The following is a 14,898-nucleotide window of genomic DNA, read 5'->3' as shown; positions in this document are numbered from 1 at the left end:
GACAACAGAGAAGCAGAGTGATAGGTTTGTAGCATAAACCTATTCGCTGGAACGTTGAAGACAATATAATTACACCGCAAAGCAAGACACAAATAGGCAAGCTTCTTCATGTTACTCGTGCACGGGAGAGAACCGGACAAACGCCGTTCCTTGCTTGGCCCCAGTTGCTCTCGTCCGTTCTCCCGTACCACTGTCCTTTTATTGAGGTTACATGAATATGCATAGGTTCATTAACATATGACGTCTACATACAAACAAAGAGTACCTTGCCTGTGTGTGTGTGTGTGTGTGTGTGTGTGTGTGTGTGTGTGTGTGTGTGTGGGTGTGTGAGTAAATGTTTCTAAGCATAAATGACAATCAACAATACAAACTCTAACACAGAGTCATCTGAGGCCTCCAGTCTGAACCGAGTTTTACAAATTTGCATATTACCCCGACTTTATTCTCTTTACACTCGCTCCGGGTTGATTTAAGAGTATGTTTTAAAACTGCATCCAGCACACTTATGTACATGAAAATGATTCAGACTATTTATCTCAACTTCTTGTTAGACACATTAGACACAGTGCTGCTCAGTGTCTTCATTCAAAAGCTCAAAATCTGTTTGTTGTCCTTTGTAGAAGACTGAAGCCTTTAAGGCAAACAGAGCCTTTTGGTCTGTGGCGCCAAGGCTCTGGAACAATTTACCACTCCACCTCTGTCTGTGAAGTCTTTTAAAAAATAGTTCACTTCTGTTGAAAAGGGGGATATATAACTAAGTTAAAGGTGTCAAATATGTTTATATTGTCAAAGTCATCAGTTTTTGAGATAGATGCAGATGTTATTTGCCCGTCTATAGACTGCACTCATTATTTGGTCACATTTAACTCGAGTTTAGGTTCATCATCAACAGGACTTTGTAATAATTTAACAGGAAGCAAAACAAACTTGAATATCACAAACTGAAAGTTTTCCTTCATAGGTCAAAGTCGGCCTCTCTGGCTATAGTATTAAAACACAAGCTGCTAATAGCTAATCCACTAGGTTTTTAATGTACCAACTTGAAAAAGCGTGATAAACAATATATACAAAAAATACTTTTTAAATCAATTTTTGAGATTAGAGGGTCACCTGATAGCAGCGGTCGTAGGAATTTCACACTAAAAGAAAAAACATATTTTGGCATTTGAAGTACAGGAGAAGCTGCAGGCTCACAGAGACAAACTTAATTTGATCTGTAATCATTACTGTAGAAGGAATGAAAACAGCAGATTTAAATCTCTGGCCATGCCAGGTAACGTTAAAATCACCTCACCTCCTCTAGAGAAGTAAATGGATTGGTCTTAGCTGTTTTTCATCTGACTATGAAACTTTTTAGAGGTTTACCATTATGCATCTATTTTTCACACTTTATTGTTTTTTATCCATCTCGTAACCCCTCCTAATCCTTTACTGCTATAAAGAAATGAGTCCGATAACAATAATCTGAGCTGTGCAATTACATTGTTATATACTTGGTTTTCTTAACTTTATTCCCATTTCACTCAGGAGCTGCAGACCTTGCTGAGTGATTCCAGTAAAAGTAAAACTCCCTAAAAGGAGCTCAAAATGTTGCCACGGGAAAAAAAATCCAAGTGTTACTGTGTTTCTACTTCAGACAACTGAGACAAAAAATTAAAGAATAGTGAATAAGCAAAGTAGAATTTTCAAATGTTTTATTTGTAACTTTTCATGTGAAAAAATATGCAAGAATTCACAAATAGTTTCGTTTTTCATGAAGTTAAATTGAAAGAGTTTTTGTTTCACACTTCAAGATTTAAAGTCAGATCTTTTTTTTTATTTAAACCTTTTTTTAAATTCAGTATTAAATATCCAAAGTGAAAACCTTAGATGATTTTTTTCTGAATCTTTTTTTTTTTTGTCATTGTTAAATTTCTAAAGTGAAACCTTTAGAGAATTAAGACAATTCTGGAAAGTGGGAAACATTTCCGCTGACTGCAACTGATGTCATGTTGCTCAGCGAAGAGGACATCCTTAAAAAGTCCCTTTCTAAGAAGGCCTCTCTCTCAGCACCGCTTCTTCTCCTGCTGCGCGTGCTTCAACGTGCGACATTTGCTCTGTGGAACCACAGGACGCAGAAATCGCTTCTCCTTCCTCTCCAAACCTCATCCGCACAAAGAATGAGGGTCGATGCGTCGCTCTTGTGGCATGCCCGACCTCATTCACATAAAGAATGAGAGTCATCTTGGCATGGACGGGACAAGAGGCGACGGTTCACGGGGGCCCCTCGGGCCGGCGCCGTGCTGCCTGGACGGGAATCCTCCTCAGGAGCATCCAGGGATGAGCAGAAACAGGGTCATCCTGTCCATCAGGATGAGTATTTCCAGATAAGAAGCTTTGCAGCATCTGAGCGAGTGAGGAGCAGGTCCCAGATCAGCGCTCGGGGAGGCTGATCTCAGGAACCCAGTCGTTCAGATGCCTGCTCTCCTCACAGAACAGGTGCAGCTTCTCCAGAGCGGGGTCCTCCCAAGACCCGTCAGCCGGGTTCTGATCAAACAGGAAGAGGAAAGCAGATTTAGTCGCACGTTTCTTTTCAGAAAGCACAAAAAAATAAAAATAAAAAATCAGCCTTGAAATTCTTCACAGTGCTGCTACTGAGCTCTACATACCGTGATGAGGACGCAGTGCGCATCTTCAAACTGTTCCGCCTTGTCCCCAACAATCTCCACCAGACGCTGCATGTCGCTCACTCTGACGATGCTGATGTCGTTGTCGAAGCAGAAGGACTGGATGAGGGTGAAGTGGATCTGGAGGGCGATGTCACACTCAAACTCCTCATCCATGGCCAGGACGCAGAAAGACACACTGTCCGGGTCTCTGTAGGCAAACAAAAATCATCCTGTTAAGCGCTGCTGTTCAGTGTTTATTAACCCTAATCTTAAGAGAAGATGCTAAGGTCACATGAAGTTTACTTACTCAGTCATAATTTTGGCGCTCTCATAGACTCCAACAGTGAGTCGCTCCTCGCTCTGAGCACACAGCAGAGCTTCCTTCAGAGATTTTCCAGGAGACTGCATGGTTAGTTTGTATCTCACAGTTCAGCTGAAGCAGTATCAGAAAGTCCAGAAAAGGCTGTTTGTGCTGCTTCCAGGAGATTGCCAACATTTATACTGCAGACCCAGCACGTGCTGACTCTTTCATTGGCTGATTGCAGCACAATGGTAACAAGAGGCCAGCAGCCCCCATCCCACCCTCAGGCACGCGTGCCCATAGAAAAGTCTTAGAAAGTTGGGGGCAGCTTCATTTGAAAGGATCAAATGTAGAAAGCCTGACCTTTAAGTGCTTATTTCAGCTTACAAGAATAATGAAACCACACAGCAAGACCAGACTACTATTGTGAAAGTCCTCAAAGTTTTGCAAGATTAAGAAGCGACTGATAACGCCACTGAAATGCTTAAACGATGAAGCCAAAGGATATTTAAATCTAAAGTATTTCTCAATGCAACTGCACGCTTTCCAAATCATAATATTGTGCTTTAGGGGGGCTTGTTTTAATGCACCCAGTCATTTGCATTCATTTGCATGGAGTTAAATTTACCGGTGTTTGTGGCATCTCACCGAACATCAACAAAGTGTTTGTCAGGTTCATTTCAGACTTTTCAAATCTATCTGTTTCAAACTTGCTCTTTCTTGTGCAATCAGCTAGTTTTAATAAAACTTGGAGTGATCTTCGATTACATCAAGAGTAACAGAGCATTAGTAGTAACTTTGGTCAAAACTCCTGCATTCTTGCATTCTTGAGGTTCTCCATGTAACTGTTGCTGTTTTGTGCGAATTGATGTCTGCCTGGATCAGTGCAATAAAAAGCTCCAGTGAAAACAATAAGAAGTCTACATCCTTTTGATCCAGTTATGTCATCCATATCATTTCATATTTGCCATTTAAAATGTATTACTCCATTCATCCACAGAGTTTGGGCTCTGAATAAAGCTTTCCTGCAAGGTTAGAATCCTAACACCATTCATCATGTCAAAGTTAACTTCAGATCAGATCTAAGCAAGCTTATAAAGATTATTAAAATGAGCTGAAATCACAGAGAAAGACTTGCTGTTTTAGTTTAACCTTTTGTGGAAATGAATGGGTGGCAGTGGCTGATTGGTTTGGTCTGCTGTTAAAAATCGATCTAAAGATGGATTTTTAAAATCTGAAGCCAGAGCATTAGATGTTGAACTGGTTTGTTTTCAAATGATGACATTATATTTTTCTGTATAAATAAAAGTTTGATTTAATAAGCTAGTCAGATAAAGTCTTGTGTACACAAATGCTTCAGTAAATCTATTCGAGACTTGTAAGATATTTTCATGCTTTCACCACTTTTTGAAGTTTTTTAAAAGCTAAATATTTTATTCCTAACTGAAACCGCAGCTGGTGTAAAAATGCAAAGATATAAAAATTTATGAAATATGCACAATGTATATTTGTAAATAGGCGAGAAATGTCCAAATTGTTATTAATGCTGTGGTCAGAACAGCTATTGGAACACCGTCGGACAGGGCCCTTTTAAGACGTCGTAGAAAATTTTCTGGAAGAATAAGCAGAAACTTTCTTAAAAACAGCATCAATGCAGGGTATTCAGCAATGTTTGATGTCAAAATAATCAGATCTATCCACCCTTCTAACTGTACTGACTGTCAGGCAGACTTTTAGACGTCGTGACCAGCTTCACAGCATGAACTGTTTGTTGTAGATTAAGAAATGGCACGGGCCGCTGCTTTGCATGTGTAAAGACTGGCGCGTGGCATCTGGAGATGCCTGCGTGCTTTATCTCTCTACTCTGCATCACTCTCCATAGTAACCGGCAGATACCATCTGTCCCAGGGGGAAGGTAAAGTGAGGGTGAACAAAAGAAGTCACGCAGCACCTGCTGGGCGTAATAGACACATGTTCTACTCCTGCAAAGATTATTTTTGTAAGTTGTGTTTAAAACGCAGAATTGTAGACAGACTGCGTGGATCTACGCTAAATATGATTGTTATGTAATGTGTATCGCTCTCTAACTCAAAAACGTATTTTATCAGTGCAAAAATATATACAAATATTTTGTTTTTATTCACAGAGCTCAAGTCATCTCTGCAAACACTAAAAACACATTTCTGCAAACCTCTGAATTATCTGCCACCTTTGGACATTTCCCTTTATAACGCAGAGGGTGGGCTCTGTTGAGTCGCCGCAGGTCACCAGTAAAGAGCTTTGAACACCAACACCTGTCGCGCACTGCCGGAGAGTCCACCATCTGGCAGATGTGCTTCACCAACAATGGGTTGGTATCGATTTGCACGCGCCTGGCCCGTGGTGATAAGAGCTTATCCTTCCTAAAAGTAGATGTGTGTTTTATTTTGTATCAGCTAGATCCAAATCAAACTTTGGGCCAGATGACGCGCAGATGAGGACTGAAGTAAAAACAAATAAATGACCCTGTTTGCAATAATGCAAAGATAAGCATTTTGTTGTTAAACGAAACACTTGGGGCATTCTCGTCTGATTACAGCTCAAACTGAGAGTGATTTTTATTTGCCTCTACTTGTTTGGGGAGATAGCCTTTTACATTTTGCAAGTTTAGACTGTGAAGTCTCATCTTTGGTATTCTAACTTAATCAAAACTCAGACAACAGACTTGCGAATGTTGAGACATGTCGACAAAAGACAAAAAAAAAAAAAAGCCCTGGGGTCGAAGATGACCTAGGTTTAGGAGAACGAGAATGGGGGCTTGGAGAAGGGGGGCTTGGAGGAGGGGGTCCCCTCATAGCGACAGTTCTCCATCTGCCACTGTGCCTTCCATAGAACAATAGTGCTGAATCAATCACCACCGACCTGTGTCTGCACCTCCAACCCCCTGCGCAATTTACGCAGCAATGGCAACAGGTCTGACCTGATGCAAGATGTGTTTTGGATTATTATGCAGATGAAATGGCACCAAATAAGAGAAGAGAAACGGCACTAGAAGTGAACCGAATGAGGCAGGATCGTGCGTAAAAGTTTCGGAGTGAAAAGAAGTTGTGGATAATAATAAAACCAGACACAGGTCAGGTTACTTGAACTGGATACTAAAAATTACCAAATAATGACAATATGTTACATTGAAAGTGCCTAACGCGTGGAGCAGGTGAAATGGAGTCCTGCGTAAAAGTTTGTCGGGACCACTTAAATCGCAAATGAAAGCATTTAGTGGAACTATGGGCCAAATTCCAAGGAAAATAACTTTTAAAGCTATTTCTGCGTAACTCGCGTGGCTCCTGAACTCCCCAGAGTAAATAAATAAAACCCGAGGAAGGAAGGATTTGGGGGCCAGCTGATGGCCACGTGGTTCGCGTGGGCCAGCACTGCAGATTGTGCAGCACGCACTGCGTTCTGGCACGCGCTGATGATTTGCATTTGTATAGAAGACCGTGACAATAGAGGAGCTTCTGTGCTTACAATGGGGCAGTTTTATGGCCAGCCTGTACTCCACAGATGGCATCATCCACCTGCCCTTTCTCTGCTGCTGAGAGGGAGGAGGGGAGCTTCACACTTTCGCCATTCTGCTACTTAGATTCTATCAGAAAAGTATAAAATGAAGGAAAAGACATTAGAAGTTTGTCTGAGTTCAAAAAATGTTTTAGTAAAGTTCACAAAGACGTTTGTGGGGCTAAAAGTGTCCATAAGTAACCTTTGCAAAGATTTCCGAGTAGCTATATGCGCATTTTACTTCAGTTTGTAGTTTATTATGAGTACATGTAAAAAGACAGGTGCACGATGTGTCACTGCAACTTGAATCATATGCTGTGTTTTGAGTGCGTTGCACTAAAGTGCTGCAGAGTAATCAAACGCTTTCTGTAATATAATTAAGCAATTTTTAGCTTGCAGGGCAAGCTGCTGCGTGCGTGCAGCCGGGGGTGTGAGTGGCTCGATGACCCCCATCAATCTGCCACGAGCCGGAGTGTGACAATAGCATTATCATACCAATACACCATTCAGCTTTAGCCAATCAGGGCACAGAGCTTTCACTGCGCCGCACGAGCTGCAGGGTATAAAAGAGAGTGACCGCGGCTGTGAAAGCACTCTGCTCTCTCTGCGGATTTACTCTTCAGACTTTCTCGAGCTTTTCCACAGCGGAATATCCTCACAGCCTTCATCATGACTTTTGAGGAGGTCCTGATCCAGAAACCCACCGAGCGTGCTCAGTGCGCCGGCACTGCCCTCGAGGAGGTCCTGGTGACCGCCAAAGACAACGACTCCCTCACCGTTGGTGTCTACGAGTGCGCAAAAGTTATGAACCTGTAAGTATGAGACTGCTGGAAAGATAAAGTTTACTACGTGTAAACTCATTTAAACGCTGATTTATTCAGTTGTGGGTAGAATCTCATGGATTTTGTTCTTTAATGTCCCCACAGAGACCCGGACAGTGTGTCTTTCTGCGTCCTGGCCATGGATGAGGAGTTTGAGTGTGACATCGCCCTCCAGATCCACTTCACCCTCATCCAGTCCTTCTGCTTCGACAACGACATCAGCATCGTCAGAGTGAGCGACATGCAGCGTCTGGTGGAGATTGTTGGGGACAAGGCGGAACAGTTTGAAGATGCGCACTGCGTCCTCATCACGGTATGTAGAGCTCAGTAGCAGCACTGTGAAGAATTTCAAGGCTGATTTTTTGTTTTTATTTTTTTGTGCTTTCTGAAAAGAAACGTGCGACTAAATCTGCTTTCCTCTTCCTGTTTGATCAGAACCCGGCTGACGGGTCTTGGGAGGACCCCGCTCTGGAGAAGCTGCACCTGTTCTGTGAGGAGAGCAGGCATCTGAACGACTGGGTTCCTGAGATCAGCCTCCCCGAGCGCTGATCTGGGACCTGCTCCTCACTCGCTCAGATGCTGCAAAGCTTCTTATCTGGAAATACTCATCCTGATGGACAGGATGACCCTGTTTCTGCTCATCCCTGGATACTCCTGAGGAGGATTCCCGTCCAGGCAGCACGGCGCCGGCCCGAGGGGCCCCCGTGAACCGTCGCCTCTTGTCCCGTCCATGCCAAGATGACTCTCATTCTTTATGTGAATGAGGTCGGGCATGCCACAAGAGCGACGCATCGACCCTCATTCTTTGTGCGGATGAGGTTTGGAGAGGAAGGAGAAGCGATTTCTGCGTCCTGTGATTCCACAGAGCAAATGTCGCCCGTTGAAGCACGCGCAGCAGGAGAAGAAGCGGTGCTGAGAGAGAGGCCTTCTTAGAAAGGGACTTTTTAAGGATGTCCTCTTCGCTGAGCAACATGACATCAGTTGCAGTCAGCGGAAATGTTTCCCACTTTCCAGAATTGTCTTAATTCTCTAAAGGTTTCACTTTAGAAATTTAACAATGACAAAATATTCTAAAACATATATAGAAAACAACAAAATGTCTATATTCTAAAGGTTTCACTTTAGAAAATCGCTCAATTAACTTAACGTCATGAGAATTTGTTAGCTTATCCTATAAATATTTTACTATGTAGCCTGTAGTGAAAACAAAAAGAAAATAAAATTTGACTTAATGTGTTTGATCTTTTTGAGGCAATGCTGGAAACTAACTTGGTGTTAACTTATCAGCTGTTTCAAACATTATTGGAAGCTGTAAGTGGAAAATACTCAATAAAACTTGAAAGATGAATTTTGCGTTGTGTTTTCACTTGCAGTTGCAAAACTCTGTTTTTTGTGCTTTTTCGGGGTGTTTAGAGGGAGGAGGGCTGAAACTAACACAAGCTTTAAGCTCCCTTTGGGTGGAGAGACGATACGGCCTGACATCTGAGGGAGGAGGGGGCAAACACATTCAGGCCCTCCTCCTCCAGACTTTATCTGCATATGTATGGCGCAGAGCACAATAGCGGGGCTCCCGGCCTGTCAGCTCCAGCGGTCCGAACAGAGTGCCTATTGTTTAGCCCGCAGATGTCTTCCCTGGCCACGCCGCGCCATCTGCTGCTTCCTGCAGGTTGGGGTCGGACAGGGCAGGGCTGGGAGGAGTCGGAGGGGTTAGTCAGTACAGTGCTGAGTGAGGTCTGGCTGGTTTGGGCCGGTTTTGGGGAGAAGAGAGGGTGGGGGTCCTGACTATCTATGGTATCCTGCCAGCTGCTGTCGGGACTATTATTTACTGGCAGGCACTTGGTGAAACTTTGGTAAACACAGCACAAAGACAGGAGATCAGCTGTGTTTGGGTGCAGCAGCAGAACCACCTGCTCTGCCTTTAAAATGAAATCTGCATCAGGCACCGCTCCTTACTTTAGTTACACTTTCGTGAACAGGGCATAAGCGTTGTCTCTCATTTAATGTACGTCCCATTCTCTCTCTCTTTTTACAGCTTTTATATTGTCTGTTGGGCTTTAGAAAAAAAATATTTTATGTGTTTAAATATTGCTAAAAAGTAATAATAAATGAATGAAAACACACATTCCTTCATTGATTACTACCTTTGTTTAATTTCATTAGGCACTTCCATGTTTATTTAACATTTAGGGTATTCCAAACAGTGCAGAAGGTGACTGGGGCATTGCTGCAGGTTGACACCTGAGTTGCATTAGGAGGAGTGAAACAAATTTATCAAAAGCTAAAAACTGTAAAAGCTACAAGTCATTTAAAAATGTTCCTGTTTGTTGCAAGTTGGTATAAAATAAGTCTGTGCAAAAGCAGTGCTTTATTATGAAAGCACACATAACTTGGAGGTGTGCCTGAGGCCCCTGTAGGCCCGGAGCCCCTCCCTCTTGGGGTCTCTCACCATCCCTCGGACTACTGGGGGAGAGTCGCAGCCCTTCTTCTTCTGGGCCTGGTGAAGCAGGATGCGGTAGACCCCGGTGACAGGACTCCGGCTGTCGTTCAGCGGATTGTTTTGCAGGTGCTCTGCGGTAAAGCCAAGCTTCTCCAGCGAGCTTCTGACCTCCTCCACTTCCTCTTCCAGGCTGGTGTTCTCCGAGACCATCAGGCTCCGCAGGGTGGTCATTGAGTCGGAAGGGAGAAACGACCAGGGGAACTCCACAGGTAAGAGCCAATCACAACCCAGCATCTGGTCGATAGCATATCGTTCACTGGGGACCAGCTTCAAGATGCCTTTTATGAGCCTCTGACAGGGGCCTGGCACCCAGGGGGGGATGGTGTAATTGCCTTCAATGACGCAGCGCCGCAGCTTGCCCATGGTTTCGGCACGGAACGGCATGGTGCCGGTCACCATGAAGAAAAGCAGGACTCCCATTGCCCAAACATCTACCGGAGGCCCCAGGTAGGACTCATCCCTGAAGAGCTCTGGGGCTGCGTAGGGCGGCGAGCCACAGAAGGTGTCCAGGGCATTGTTGCAGTTTGACATCTGCGTGCTGAATCCAAAGTCAGCCACCTTCACGCAGCCGTCGATGGTGAACAGGACATTCTCTGCTTTCAGGTCCCGGTGGATGATGTTGATGCTGTGCTGCAGAGCAAAACATAAAGAGAAGGTTGGAATTTCAAACTGTAAAGTAAATGTGAGGTTAGACTTTCACTATTAAAGTTGCATCTGTTAAAAGGCTTTTGGGAATTTAGATGTACAGCTGGATGGCTGTAATGAATTATAATTTTAATGGTGACCAGTTCAGTGACCGCACAACTTTAACATTGTTTTGGAACACAAAAAAGTGCTCTGAGCAGACCTGCACCTAAGCTGCCCAGGTTACAGCTAAACCCACAATCACCCTGAAAAAAATCTAAAGTGAAAATTAAAATATTCACTCCAATGGTTTAGATAACTGGGTCAGCACAAAGGCTTGTTTATAATCATGTTTTTGCATGTTTTTGATGTATGTCTCCATTCTCCATTCCAAGATTTCATCTAACGGACCCTATTTTCATTCTTCTAATGCAACCTGACTATAAGAGTTGAGTGTGAGTCACTAAAATAATATCTTATACAATAAGATAAGGAAAGAACCCTTTTATGAATAAATATGAGATATATATTGGATCTTCATCAGGTCTTCATCAGGATTTTCCTGCAGAGAAAAAAAATTGGGACTTGCCAAAGAGGTTTTATTCTTTCCCTAAAAGAAAATCACCAAGACTGAAATAAAAATATTAAGCAGGATTTTATTTACTGAAGCATAAAGTGCATCGAGTATTTCATGGCCAAAAATAACAGTACATTTCCTCATGTAAGGTAGCACAGACTTGATGCCACTGTCATGATCCTGGATATTTGACCCAGTGCTTCTGGCTTTAGACTCTTTGTTGTAGTTCTTTCAGTTTTTTGCATTCTTTACAGTTATCCCCCGGATGGTTTCCAGTTTCCTGGCAATGTCAGATGTTCCTTTGTTTGGTTACTTCCTGTTTTATTTTGCTAGTCTCTTGTCTCCTGTGTGTTTAGTTTTGATTCCTCTTTATGTCATTAGTTTGATTCTGTCCACCTCTCTTTATTTTTCCAGCCCTGTTCTTTATCTATAATTACCCACCTCGTGTGTGTATTTAAGCCCTGACTTTGTCATCAGGTCTTTGTTGTGTCATTCTGGTTTTTCCCTGGTGAATGTCCTGACTTTTAACCTTTGTTAGTGTGCTGATGTATGTAAACACATCAAGATGTTTTTGGTGTTTTTCCAGTCAGGAAAAACACCAAAAACATCTTACAATACATACATGTCATGAGGGGTTATGTTTTTATTAAAATACCTAATATAATAAATGCATAATGATAAACTAAAATGAACCGTGAAGCTGATGAAAATGAACCAAAACAAGCAAACTCACACTAGAAATTTACCAAATAAAAGAAAAGATAAAATTTCAAATAATTTTTTAAAATGGGTAAAATTATAACAGCTCTGTGTCAGACATGGTGGGATTAACTGTTAGCTGATCTTTGACCTGCCAGCTTCTCAGTAAAAATCCAGTTTGCGTTCCTGTGTGAACAGGGCAGGTTATAATCTGGCTTATTCACAGTGAGCCAGCATCTGTCATGTGTCCTGCCTCCTGCACGCTCTACCCAGGAAGCTCCCTCACCTTCAAACCAAACAGAGGACTGCCAGCAGCCATGACACATCTGAAGCAGATGACATCTTGTGTGTGTCTCACATGTGAGAAGGTGTGACTTCACTGAGCACATAACTAAACTGCATGATGGGAAACACAAGCAGCATCTTGCTCTGAAAGCTTTCAACATCACTGACCATATGTTTGATGGCAGAGAGGATCTGGGCGAAGGTGATCTTGCTGGCATTGTCTGACAATTTTCCCTCGCTGCATATCCTGCTGTGGAGGTCTCCTCCTCCTGCATACTCCAGCACCAGGTGGAGGCGTCTCGGCGTTTCCACGACCTCATACAAACGGATCACATTTGAGTGGTGCAGGGCCTCCATGCTGCTGATCTCCCTGGAGAGAAGACGCTGGGCTTCAGCATCCAGCCTCGTCCTATCCAGGATCTTCAGAGCCACTTTGTCTGTGAAAGATTGGACAGAATGATCGTGTCATGGTAACATAACTCCAGAGAAGGTGTCCATGACATCAGAGGCTGAAAGTCGAACAGAAACTGAAAGCTTACACAGAAACCGGAGTGCTTTTGCATTGCATGGAGATACATGGAGAGAGTAGTTAAATGAATCGGAAAAAAAATGTCTTTAACTAAAGAAGTGACTGCGAGCAGAATTCTTTTATTAAATTTATAACATATGGTGTTAATTATTAAGTAATGATCAAAAAGTTAATAAAGGGTTAGCTTGCTGAAGGTAAACCTGAAATCCCAATGTTTGAAATTGTTTAGCTTAAAGCAGGATAAGATGAAAAAGGACTGGCATCACCAGAACAGCATGTTTATATTATATAATATATAATCAGCTGCAGTTGATTGGTCCTCTTAATTAATTTATCCAGATGAACCACCAGATATCAGCTGCTTTTCAGACTTGACTCCTTGGAATAGAAAAAGTTTAACCAGGTGCATAGTGGAAGGCAACCTGTCTTTGAACATTTGCAGACCAACACAAATGGCAATCAGTCTCAGACAGATTGGCAACTGTTTGCAAATAACTGCCATCTAATTTATAAAAAAATGCTAACATGTTTCAACCAATATGAGTCGGTCTTAGGCAATAAGTGCAACTCAGCTGCGACATGTCTCTTTGCAATAGCAGACTTTTCTCAACTGTTTGTCAGCTGGTTGTATTCTGGTTATATTCCTATGTAAAAGCAGGTCTTTCCAAGCACTTATGCCATTTAGCAGTTTAAATATCTAAATTTCTGTTTCAAATCTACGAGATTCTGGCTAGAATCAAAATAATTCATATGAATTTCTGTGGATGAAGACGGCAACAGATTTTCACAGTTAAATGTTGTATTATCACAAACAAAATTACATGTAATTGTCAGTTTGACCCCATTCAATTCCCAATCGACAGGGGACTGATTGTTTCATTCCCATTGCCCTTCCTTCTTACTGCTTCCCATTGCAAGTTGCTTTGAAGATGGCAACTAACTGCGAGTGGTCACAGACCTGGCCATTTGAAAGGCAGCAATTTTGCAGTAACCTGTTTTCTCTAGCAGTTCTTGTGGTTCTAGTGGTTCAACCACCATTAGCAGTTTTAAGTCATTGGATTTGTGCTTAAATGTTGAAGGTATTTATAATGATACAATCTGTTTGTGCTTTGCAAATGTGAAAATCTCCTCAGCTTAACTTTGCTGTATGTTGAATGTGTTTGTGGTGGACTGTTTTGCAACACATTCAAAGAGAAGCTATCTCAAGCTATGTGAATAATTGGATCTTTTCAGGTCAGATTTCTGCCACCTGTCCTGAAACGACTCAACACATCAGGTTTGGAATCAGGTTGCAGCTGTTCTGCTGCTGTATTTCAGTAATTTCTCCTTTTAACTGAGCAACTAATCAGCATCTGGTGCATTGGAAGCTTTATAGATGAGTTTAAATTTGGAAACTGTGTTGCATAAAATTGCTCATTATTGCATGAGCTGTGTTTTTTTCTCAGTTTCAGGCCCATCAAACATCAGACGTGTGTAGTCTTTAAAAAAGGTTTTCAAGTGTTGTCAACAAAGGGCTGCAACCAGTTTAAACCTTGCATATCCACACTCTATTCAAGCTCTGCTTTGATAGGGTTGAGTCTGAGACAGAGGCAAAGGAAGCAAAGGTAAAATATAAGTGAAGATTATCTTGAAGATTCAGAATATCCATCTACCTCTCGTCAGAGCGTGGAAAGCCAGTTTGACCCTGGAGAATGTCCCGTAGCCGATCTCCCCGCGGACCATATAGAATCCAATTCTGCGCCCTATGATCAGCTCCTTGATGGTCTGCTCATCCTTGCACATATCTCTGGTGAGCTTCTCCAGGGGAGTGAGGTTGTCTGTCTCCTCATCCTCAGGCCCAGCATCAGAGCTGTCCGTCAGGCTGTAGAGGCTGTGGTGGAGCCTGGCGCTCGCCACCTGGTACTGGCCTCCAGGCATTTCTGCAGCAGGCTGAAGATAGTGGTGGAGTCATTAACAGTCCATCTTATGTAAGTTACAGTACAGAGGAGCATATAGAAGTAAACTAGAGGGACAAAGGTGTTGTTTTTTACTTGATTCCTGATATTCTCTATAAATTTCCCCAAAAGAACCACTATTAAGTTTTGACACTTATTTCACTGAAACCAAATCGCTCAAGTAAAACATTAATTAAATCTGCAACGAATACATGTTTTATACTGTTTTAGAAGCCTAGTAGTGAAATGGTTGCAATAAAATAGTAACACACACAAATAACTACAATGAGAAATTTTCTTACCAAGTTTCTGCATCAAACCATGGCTGCAGAGCCCCTTGCAAATGATATTAAAAAAGGGGGTTATTTTTTCTGTACAGAACCCTAAAAAATGTCTTCAGAGCAGCGTTGTCATAGCCTCGCTCTCTTCTCAGTCCTCTAAATCAGATG

At 42.4% G+C, this 14,898-nt stretch overlaps 3 protein-coding genes across 3 annotated transcripts; 1 reads left to right on the top strand and 2 right to left on the bottom strand.

Moving 5' to 3' along the window:
- Positions 1–2,412: 2,412 nt before the first annotated feature.
- Positions 2,413–3,056, bottom strand: LOC146628658 (growth arrest and DNA damage-inducible protein GADD45 gamma-like). Its single transcript, XM_085357986.1, has 3 exons — positions 2,956–3,056; positions 2,649–2,856; positions 2,413–2,526 (listed from the first exon to the last, which is right to left on the bottom strand). The coding sequence occupies exons 1-3, from the start codon at positions 3,054–3,056 to the stop codon at positions 2,413–2,415; spliced, it is 423 nt and encodes a 140-aa protein (XP_085214112.1).
- A 4,096-nt stretch (positions 3,057–7,152) lies between these two features.
- Positions 7,153–7,853, top strand: LOC146628657 (growth arrest and DNA damage-inducible protein GADD45 gamma-like). The gene is made up of 3 exons (XM_085357985.1): positions 7,153–7,295; positions 7,410–7,617; positions 7,740–7,853. The coding sequence occupies exons 1-3, from the start codon at positions 7,153–7,155 to the stop codon at positions 7,851–7,853; spliced, it is 465 nt and encodes a 154-aa protein (XP_085214111.1).
- Positions 7,854–9,672: 1,819 nt separating this feature from the next.
- Positions 9,673–14,432, bottom strand: nim1kb (NIM1 serine/threonine protein kinase). The gene is made up of 3 exons (XM_085357984.1): positions 14,168–14,432; positions 12,155–12,423; positions 9,673–10,431 (listed from the first exon to the last, which is right to left on the bottom strand). The coding sequence occupies exons 1-3, from the start codon at positions 14,430–14,432 to the stop codon at positions 9,673–9,675; spliced, it is 1,293 nt and encodes a 430-aa protein (XP_085214110.1).
- Between the last annotated feature and the right edge of the window lie 466 nt (positions 14,433–14,898).

The sequence above is a fragment of the Diplotaxodon limnothrissa genome, linkage group LG7 (assembly GCF_057381915.1).
Source record: "Diplotaxodon limnothrissa isolate DT_005_m linkage group LG7, D_limnothrissa_male_GT1.1, whole genome shotgun sequence".
Classification (NCBI taxonomy): Eukaryota; Metazoa; Chordata; class Actinopteri; order Cichliformes; family Cichlidae; genus Diplotaxodon; species Diplotaxodon limnothrissa.
This window is presented reverse-complemented; position numbering and strand designations above follow the sequence as displayed.

Coding starts and splice junctions, on each gene's coding strand:
- LOC146628658 (XM_085357986.1), bottom strand. CDS start 3,056: ATGCAGTCTCCTGGAAAATCTCTGAAGGAAGCTCTGCTGTGTGCTCAG. Junction 2,857..2,955: donor AGCGCCAAAATTATGACTGA/GTAAGTAAACTT, acceptor GTTTGCCTACAG/AGACCCGGACAGTGTGTCTT. Junction 2,527..2,648: donor CGCACTGCGTCCTCATCACG/GTATGTAGAGCT, acceptor CTGTTTGATCAG/AACCCGGCTGACGGGTCTTG.
- LOC146628657 (XM_085357985.1), top strand. CDS start 7,153: ATGACTTTTGAGGAGGTCCTGATCCAGAAACCCACCGAGCGTGCTCAG. Junction 7,296..7,409: donor TGCGCAAAAGTTATGAACCT/GTAAGTATGAGA, acceptor ATGTCCCCACAG/AGACCCGGACAGTGTGTCTT. Junction 7,618..7,739: donor CGCACTGCGTCCTCATCACG/GTATGTAGAGCT, acceptor CTGTTTGATCAG/AACCCGGCTGACGGGTCTTG.
- nim1kb (XM_085357984.1), bottom strand. CDS start 14,432: ATGCCTGGAGGCCAGTACCAGGTGGCGAGCGCCAGGCTCCACCACAGC. Junction 12,424..14,167: donor TTTCCACGCTCTGACGAGAG/GTAGATGGATAT, acceptor AATCTTTCACAG/ACAAAGTGGCTCTGAAGATC. Junction 10,432..12,154: donor TCTCTGCCATCAAACATATG/GTCAGTGATGTT, acceptor TTTGCTCTGCAG/CACAGCATCAACATCATCCA.